Source organism: Leucopleurus acutus, assembly GCF_964270905.1.
Source record: "Leucopleurus acutus genome assembly, chromosome: 7".
Taxonomy (NCBI): domain Eukaryota; kingdom Metazoa; phylum Chordata; class Mammalia; order Artiodactyla; family Delphinidae; genus Leucopleurus; species Leucopleurus acutus.
In genome coordinates, this window is record NC_139150.1 from 101,283,404 (window position 1) to 101,293,057 (window position 9,654).

Genomic DNA, 9,654 nt, shown 5'->3' on the forward strand with positions numbered 1-9,654 from the left:
CTTTGGAGAAATGTCTATTTAGGCCTTCTGCCCATTTTTCAATTGGGTTGTTTGTTTCTTTGTTGTTGAGTTGTATGAGCTTAATTAACTTGGCTTTTAGATGAGGAAATTGAGGCACAGAGAGGTTGAGTGTCTTGCCCAAGGTCACAGAACTAGGAAGTGGTGGAGCTGGGATTCTAAGCCAGTCTGGCTTCCAAGTCTCTGCATGTAACCCTCTCTTAAGAAGCCAGTCCCCCTGCGTGTGGGCAACTGGGAAATGGGGGGGTAGTGGTAGGGTAGGTATGAACCATGATTTTAGTGCACCCATGGAGTCCCACGTGATGGTAATAGGCACCTGACCCAGCATACCTTAAGGGAGCTCATCAGCCTTCAGGCTCTGCCTCAAAGATCAGAGCACTTGGATAACAGCACAGAAGTGATTATTCAAAACGAGATGTTATCTTTTAAGGGACACTCTATATGTAGGAATAAAATGACGTGATGTGTTTTGTTTGCTTCGAAATAACGCTGGTTGGGGGCAGGGTGGGGGGGGTGCATAATGAACAGATGGAGTGTAACTAATGCAAAATCAGCTGTGAGTTGAATTTGTTGAAGCTGAGCGGTCTGACTGACTGGTGCGTCTATGGGGGCTCTCTCTTCTCTTGTATTTGCCGGAAATTTGCCATGCTAAAACATTTTAAAAACATCTCAAGTCATTAGATAGTTCATGAATGATATTTGAGGGGATGTTCCAACCCACAGTGTAAAGTCTTTCTTTCTTTCTTTCTCTCTTTCTTTCTTTCTTTCCCCCAGTATTGATCAGTTTGCAGAAACATCCCCAAAGGGTCCAGCTCTTCACTGAGAATGTATGGAATGAGAGTTAGAGGTTTGTTCATTCATTCAAGAACTGTATCTTGAGCACAGGGATGAGCTGTGAGGGATATGGCTGAGTCTGGGAGAAAATATACACAAAGGAAATGTTAACCACACAAGGTAAGCATTCAGCAAATGTCTCAAACCTTAGCAGAAGCTAAGGGGGTAAGGGAGGAGGGTGTGGGTTGTGTCCCCCTGCCCAGGGCTTAGAGTTCCTGAGGGAGGGACAGCTGAGCCTGGAGCCTGGCGAGCTCTCTTTTTCCTCACTCCCATCCTTCCCAGCTGAGTGCCCTAGGACTCAGGACTGTACAAGGGGTCAGGACTCTACATTTTGCAAAGGGAGGTTTAACTTTTCAGCTGGCTGAACCAAAGCAAGAAAGCACCTCTCTTTCAACACCATCTCTTATCCTTATATGGTGGCAAACTTTCTGACAAATCTGGCTGCTGTGTATTTTTTTCAGTGACTTAATTTGCCAGGAGGGCTAGCAGTGTATGGTATGTACGTAATCTACTCCAAAATGGATTTTACATTATAAGAGATAGATTAATAGAGAACAAAGCCCCCCAGAAGGTGAGGTGGGCCGGGCCTACGGACAATGAACTAGTGGAAGAAACATCTGTGTGCTCCGGAAGATCCTAGGTCTCTTAGGATCACATGCTCATCTTCTACCAATGAAAGCTCAATGAGGTTCCACCCTCCCCCACTCCCTCGTCCTGCCTTCTCCCTCCCTCTGCCTTCTCCCTCCCTTGAAAGAGAATGTTTAGTTTCCGAATTAACTCACTATGGACTACTCCAGGATTTAGGGCAAAACAGAAAACTGAGATCCGGAGCTCTGTAATTAGGCCTCCTCGTGGATTTCAAGCAGGGCCGATCTGTGAATATGCCTGAATTTTCCGGTCTGGAGGCAGCAGGAGAGGGCTGATCAGACGCGGCTAGTGAGGCCCCCAGTTTTCCTGCTCTGCCCCCGCTGTTGTGGCATATGACCACAGCTCAAGAGCTGGGTCACCGCAGCCTCCTGCCCACGCCTGCGCAGTTGGCCTGGGGTGCTGACAGCACTGCTCCGTAGGGGAGGGAAAGGGAAAGGTGAGCCGGGAGGAGGGCATGCCAGGAGTCAGGCTCTCTGTGGATTAGAGGAGTTGCCGGGAGGGCCCGTTGGAGGCAGAGCCCAAGGGTACTAGGCGCAGAGTAATTGGGGACCTGCGGTCCTGAGTTAATTTCCATCTTTCACAGACGGGCACACACGTTGGAATAGACAAGACAGAAATTTAAGCTGTCACTGCTCCCAACCAATCCTAAGAAGCAAGACTGAAAGGGGGCAAAAGCTCAATTTCTCAAAAGCTGTCTACCGGGGCAGAGACCTATGCCTGGAACAAGGCACCCCCCAAAGTGATGCAGCCTGGGGTTTCTTCACTGATGGGCAGGCACTCAGTTTTCCTGGGCACAGAAGTTTTCGTGGCACCCATAATTCCACTACCTGGATTCTTCCAGTTTTTACATGGAAAGGCCTTTTTCCCCTCTTATTCTTAGCTTTAAAGACTCCTCCCAAATTTCAGCAGTCTGCTAGGAGTTTTTTTTTTTTTTTGCAGTACGCGGGCCTCTCACTGTTGTGGCCTCTCCCGTTGAGGAGCACCGGCTCCGGATGTGCAGGCTCAGCGGCCATGGCTCACGGGCCCAGCCGCTCCGCGGCATGTGGGATCTTCCCGGACCAGGGCACGAACCCATGTCCCCTGCATCGGCAGGCGGACTCTCAACCACTGCGCCACCAGGGAAGCCCTAGGAGTTCATTTTTACCGGTGAGATCTGTTCTCTTGCTTACGTGAAAAGGACCAAAACTATTTCCTGATGACAAGGCCAAATAGCTGTAGCTTGAGTCTGTTATCTCAAACCTGAATGTAACCTGAGGTGCATTCATTTTAAAAAAATGCCAAGTAAGGAATGAGGTTCTCCCAACTTACTGCACTGGTCAGATGCAACCTGGAGAATTATGTTAACTTCTGCATTTCACCTTTAAGACAAATGTTGGCTATTTTATAATACTTCCAGAGGAGAGATCAAGAACTATGTCCCAAAAGGACTGTTCAGGAATGACAAGTCTGTGGAAGATAAAACTGAAGGGGACAGGAGAACCAGCTCCAAAGCAGTGAAGGCCAATGTTGGCTCAAAAAAGCAGAACCAGGGCAAAGGGTGGGGGAGGGATATGCTGGGAGACAGATTTTGACTTTATAGCAGCCAGAGCCTTCTAATAATTAGGCTATTTAAACATGCGAAGGGCTCAGGGAGGTAGTGAGTCAAGGCCTAGTCAGACAGTAGCCAAGCAGTGGCTGGACAGCCACTCCTAGGAGAAGTGCTACAGGGGGACTCCTGCATTGGGCAGGAAAGGAGCTCTAAGATTCTGTTATTTTATAACTCTCTGAAATGTAGGTCCTATACATCATAAATTAGATTAGGGGATAGACTACAAAATTTCAGTGGCTTCTTAAAAACATTTAGAGTTTTGTTTATAGAAATGAAGAATGAATGAAAGTAAAGGAAAGGAGCTCTAAGATTCTGTTATTTTATAACTCTCTGAAATGTAGGTCCTATACATCATAAATTAGATTAGGGGATAGACTACAAAATTTCAGTGGCTTCTTAAAAACATTTAGAGTTTTGTTTATAGAAATGAAGAATGAATGAAAGTAAAAAAATGAAAACCATATATTTCATCAATATATAATGAAAGTCCCATTTAAAATCTGTAAGAAAAAAGGTGACTTTCATGAAATGATTAACTCTTTGGAAAAGAAGAGGGTCACCCCAAATTTCATAAATAAAACCATGGAAGACACCTGAAACATTGTAAATCACCTACACTTCAATTAAAAAATAATAAAAAATAATAAAACCATGGAAGTACTGGGGAAAAGTATAGGTGAACATTTATATATTCTTTGGGGAAAAGACTCTTAAAAATAAAAAAACACCTAAGAAAGTACCTGAAATAAAAAATATTGATACATTTAATTTTAAAATGTCTGTGCCTCAAAACCACAATAAGCCATATAGGCAAATAGCAAAACAAAAAGGAAAGTATTAACAACATACATGAATAAAAGTTAATGTCATAATATATAAAAAGCTCTTACTAATCAATAAGATTAGGAGCATTGTCTCAATGGAGGACAGAGCAAAGCATGAGAATATAAATCAACTCAGAAGAAACACAAGTGTCCAATGAACATGTGGCAATTGAATCTTGAACTGATGGCAAATTAAAGCTATGAGATGCTATTTTTTTTTTTTATCTATCCATTGGACAACATACTTTTGTTTAATGTAAACATTTAACATTGACTTCAGTTTGGGAAACAAGACATTCTCATATACTGATGTGTGTGAATTGATGCAACCTTTTGGGCAGCATACTTGGCAATATATCTCAGAAACCTTGAAAATATTCAGTCCTCTTTGACAAAGGAAGTCCACTTAGAAGAATTTTTTTTCTAAAGAAATCACTAGGGCTGTATGCTAAGGGTCAGCTGTAGGAATGTTTGTATTGAGCAGAAACTAGAACCAATCTAAATGCCCAATGGTCCAATAGTGACCATTTAATCAATGTTGATATGTCCTATGTAGCCATTAAAAATGTTGTAGAAGACAATAAGTGCTGGAGAGGGTGTGGAGAAAAGGGAACCCTCCTACACTGTTGGTGGGAGTGTAAATTGGTGCAGCCACTATGGAGAATGGTATGGAGGTTCCTCAAAAAACTGATACTAGAGTTGCCCTATGATCCAGCAATCCCAGTCCTGGGCATATATCCTGACAAAACTATAATTCAAAAAACTACATGCACCCTTATGTTCATAGCAGCACTATTCACAATAGCCAAGATATGGAAACAGCCTAAATGTCCAACGACAGATGAATGGATAAAGAAGATGTGGTATATATATACACAAAGGAATACTACTCAGCCATAAAAAAGAATGAAATAATGCCATTCGCAGCAACATGGATGGACCTAGAGATTATCATACTAAGTGAAGTAAGTCAGAAAGAGAAAGACAAATATCATATGATATCAATTATCTGCAGAATCTAAAATACAACACAAATGAATTTATCTATGAAACAGAAACACACAGACGTAGACAACAAACTTGTGGTGGTCAAGGGGGAGGCGGCTGGGGGAGGGATGGAGTGGGAGTTTGGGATTAGCAGATGAAAACTATTATATATAGGATGGATAAACAACAAGGTCCTATTGTATAGCACGGGGAACTATATTCAATATACTATGATAAGTCATAATGGGAAATAATATGAAAAAGAATGTATATATATATATGTATAACTGAATCACTTTGCTGTAGAGCAGAAATTAATACAACATTGTAAATTAACTATACTTCAATAAAATTTTTAAAAAGTGCTATAAAAGAACATGGAAAGATGTTCATAGTGTATGTTTCTGTATATTTCTGTTGCTGTTGTTGAAATAACTGTCATTTATTTATTTTGTTCAAGTGGGTTTGTTTTTTAAAAAATGGTGTACACTTTGAGTAAAAGAAGCGAGATTTAGTCTGGAAGCTTAAAGGACTGGAGCAGAATTGTGGCTGCAGGGTGCCTTGGGTCTCAAACCATCCTCCTGGATACAACCGCAAAGCACTCAGCCTCTGGCCTGGAGAACTTCTGGCCACGCACTGTGTTTTGCAAGCTCTGTGTTGGTGTTACATTGTGCACCAGGGGTGGAAGAATGGACTAAGGGTGAAGTGGAGCAGCTGGCAGCCCTCTGGGAACTCCTCCCTGTCAGGTGGCTTCTGTTCCATGTCCTCCAAGCCTGGAGCTGTGCAAGGCCCTGGACGGTTAATCAAGTCAAATCCAAGAGCTGTCTCACCCTCTGGCTCATAGTAAACATGCCTTCAGACACAAGTGCCCAAGAGCTGGACAGTGATGCCGGAGCAGGCACTGGGGAGCCAGCATCTTTTAGGAGAGACTCTTTGTTTTCCCCTCTCTTCCCCTTCCCTCCTCACCCCTCCCCTCTTCAGCCCTTTCCTCTTCTCCCCCGCTTCCCCCTTCCTTCCCATCCCCTTCTATATCCTCCTTTAGGGATAGGCCTGAGGCTAATACAATTTGGGAGAGGAGAACCTCTTTAAGAAAACAAGTACACAATTATGAAATCAAATTCAAGTACAGGACCTTGAAAGGGCTCTGTCTAAGTGAGAGGCCTGAACTTAAGCTTCATAGGCTTCATGGTAAATCCACCTTTAATCCTGAATCTGGTTTTTATTGTTTGCATGGACTTCCTTTTAGCTTGTATTATGTATGTTTTCCTAAACTACGTTAAATATTGTTTTACATTTTTTTTTTTTTTTTTAGCGGTACGCAGGCCCCTCACTGTCGTGGCCTCTCCCGTTGCGGAGCACAGGCTCCGGACGCACAGGCTCAACAGCCATGGCTCACGGGCCCAGCCACTCCGCGGCATGTGGAATCTTCCCGGACTGGGGCACGAACCCGCGTCCTCTGCATCGGCAGGCGGACTCTCAACCACTGCGCCACCAGGGAAACCCTGTTTTACATATTTTTAAGCTTTATGTAAATACCATTTATGTAAATGGTATTCTCCATGAAATTTTTATACAGATTGTTTTTCTTACTCAACATTACATTTGGGAAATTTATCCATATTGATACGCATAACTTTAGTTTCTTTTAATTGCTATATTCCATCACGTGACTCAGAATGTATCTACTCTCCTGCTGCAGTTTTTCAGTAAAAACAGCAGATTATAAATCAAAAGCATGTTGTAAATGTGCGCGCGCACGCACACACACCCACACCCCCCCCCCACACACACACACACTGCAGAGCAAGTAAATAAGTGTCATTTGTTGTAAGACTAGAATAGAACTAGGTCTATATGATATAGACAGCATTTCAATTCAGCAGGCAAAAATGGACTACTTAATAAATTGTATTGAGAGAATTGGCTATACGTAGACAAAATAAATAAAAGCAAATCTCTAACTTACATGATACACAAAATTATAATTTAGATGAATTAAAAACCTGACCCCTCAGAATACAAATTTTAAAGTATTAGGGAAAAAAGTATAGGGAAATATCATTATGATCCCATGGAAAGGGGAACCCTAAATAAGTCATGGAAAGCAAAACTCATATAGTAAAAGACCGAACAATTTAAATTAAATTACTGAATAAATATCATCTAAGTTGTAAAAAAAGGAACTATATAATAAAATACCCTAACATAGAAAATAAACTTATGGTTACCAAAGGGGAAAGGCAGGGGAAGGGATAAATTAGGAGTTTGGGATTAAAATGTACATGCTACTGTATATAAAATAGATAACCAACAAGGGCCTACTGTACAGTGCAGGGAACTATATTCAATATCTTGTAATAACCTATAACGGAAAAGAATCTGGAAAAAAATATATATGTATAATTGAATCATTTTGCTGTACGTCTGAAACTAACACAACATTGTAAATCAACTATATTTCAATAAAAGTTTTTTAAAAAAATACCAAAATTTTTTTAAAAGATACCCCAAACAACATGAAAGACAAGCTGAAGACTGGGAGAAAAATTTGCAACTTATGTAACAAAGAATGAATATAACTGATATATGTGGGGGAAAAAAAAACAAGCACCCTTTAGAAAAATGAGCAAAGGATATGAATAGGCAATTCATAAAAGAGGAAAAACATGTAACAAGACGCTCAAACACAGTTTTTATCAGGCAACTACTAATGAAAAAGTTGAAGAGTTGCTGTTTTACACCTAATGTACTGACCACTTGGAAATGTCTGGTAGGTGAAGGGTCACTGAGACTGCTGGGAAGTGGGAACTTCTCGATTCCAGTTTCATACTCCAAGATGATGCAGCCCCTTGAGAGGCAACGTGGGCATAACCTTGGATCCACAATTCCTTCTTGTAGGAATTTAGAATCTTGAAATATGGAAAAGACACATAAGACATTTACTGCAACATTGTTGGAGTTAGAGAAAAATTGTTAACAATCTAAGTATCCACTGAAAGGAGAGGATAATAAGTAAAATACGGTATAGCCATACAATGGAATACTATTCAGCAGTTAAAACAAATTCACTTGATCAATATATTAACACGATTAGATTTCCAAAACACTGGTAAATCACAAACTCATACTTATAGTATGATGCCTTTTATGTAAATGCAACACACAAATACATCAACATATTGTACGATTATAAGATTCTGGAAGGAAGCACACCAAACTCCCAAGAGTGGTTGGTCACTTGGACAGAAGGAAAGGTCAGGGATTTTTGAGAGGTGGTCAATGAGAAATTTAGTTTTATATATGATGCTCTAATTTTGTTTAAAAGGTGCATGCATTTATGTAGTTCTTGTTCAATTAAAATAATTTAAAAGATAAAAGATTAGAAGGATGTATGTTCACAGTGATAACTCTTGGAATGAAATTATAAATTTTACCTTGTTCTTTTTTCTTATCTGTGTTTCCTAAAATGTCCACAATGTTTGCCCATCACATTTGTAATAAGAAACCAATTATTGGGAGAAGCCACTCCCGATAGCGTCTGGGTTTTTGAGAAGATTCTCTGTTGGTTCGGTGAAGGGGAGAGAAGATGAATAATCTTTCATTTAGTGAGCTATGTTGCCTCTGCTGCTGTCCACCTTGTCCAGGGAAAATTGCTTCAAAATTAGCATTTTTGCCACCTGACCCAACTTACGCGCTGATGTGTGATGAAAGTGGAAGCTGCTGGACGTTACGCCTATCAGAACGAGCAGACTGGCAGTATTCTTCTAGAGAAAAAGATGCTATTGAGTGTTTCACGACTAGAACCAGTAAAGGCAACAGAATTGCCTGCGTGTTTGTGCGTTGCTCACCCAATGCCAAATACACTTCACTCTTTTCACACGGAAGTGCTGTTGATCTTGGTCAGATGAGTGGCTTTTACGTAGGACTGGGATCATGGATTAATTGTAATATATTCTCATATGATTATTCTGGATATGGTGCAAGTTCTGGGAAACCAACAGAGAAGAACCTCTATGCAGACATAGAAGCTTCTTGGCTTGCTCTTAGGACAAGATATGGCATTCGCCCTGAAAATGTGATTATATATGGCCATATATATATATGTGATTATATATGGCCATATATATATATGGCCAAAGTATAGGGACAGTACCATCTGTGGATCTTGCTGCTTGGTATGAGAGCTCTGCTGTTATTCTTCATTCTCCTTTGACCTCAGGAATGTCAGTCGCTTTTCCTGAAACCAAGAAGACCTACTGTTTTGATGCATTCCCAAACATCGACAAAATCTCTAAGATTACCTCTCCAGTATTAATAATTCATGGGACTGGAGATGAAGTCATTGACTTTTCACATGACCTCGCATTGTTTGAGCGTCGCCAAAGACCTGTGGAGCCTCTGTGGGTTGAAGGGGCAGGTCACAATGATGTGGAACTTTATGGACAGTATCTTGAAAGATTGAAACAGTTTGTGTCACAGGAACTGGTAAATTTGTAAAATATTCTGAAGATTTGCATACTGGGGTTTCTTTCTTGCTGAGCTGCACTCTTTGGTAAATAACATAAAACCTGAAGGTTTTGTTTGCAAATCATGTCAGTTGCCTTCATAAATGTACAGGTAATGATTTGTTAACAGACTTAATGAAGGTTTTAATTACCAAACTAGAAACTGCAAATAACAGTATCACACAGTCAGGCTGTGTAATTTATATTTTTTCTGTGACTTTTTTTTTAAATATCAAGATGAGTACTGTAT

General features: G+C 40.7%; 1 protein-coding gene across 1 annotated transcript; it reads left to right on the plus strand.

The window, feature by feature from the left end:
- Window positions 1-8,485: 8,485 nt before the first annotated feature.
- On the plus strand, window positions 8,486-9,396 carry LOC309963883 (alpha/beta hydrolase domain-containing protein 17B-like; the record flags this gene model as incomplete). Its single annotated transcript, XM_082842409.1, is given in 3 exon segments — window positions 8,486-8,980; window positions 8,983-9,003; window positions 9,007-9,396. Coding segments are annotated over 3 exon segments (906 nt in total).
- Between the last annotated feature and the right edge of the window lie 258 nt (window positions 9,397-9,654).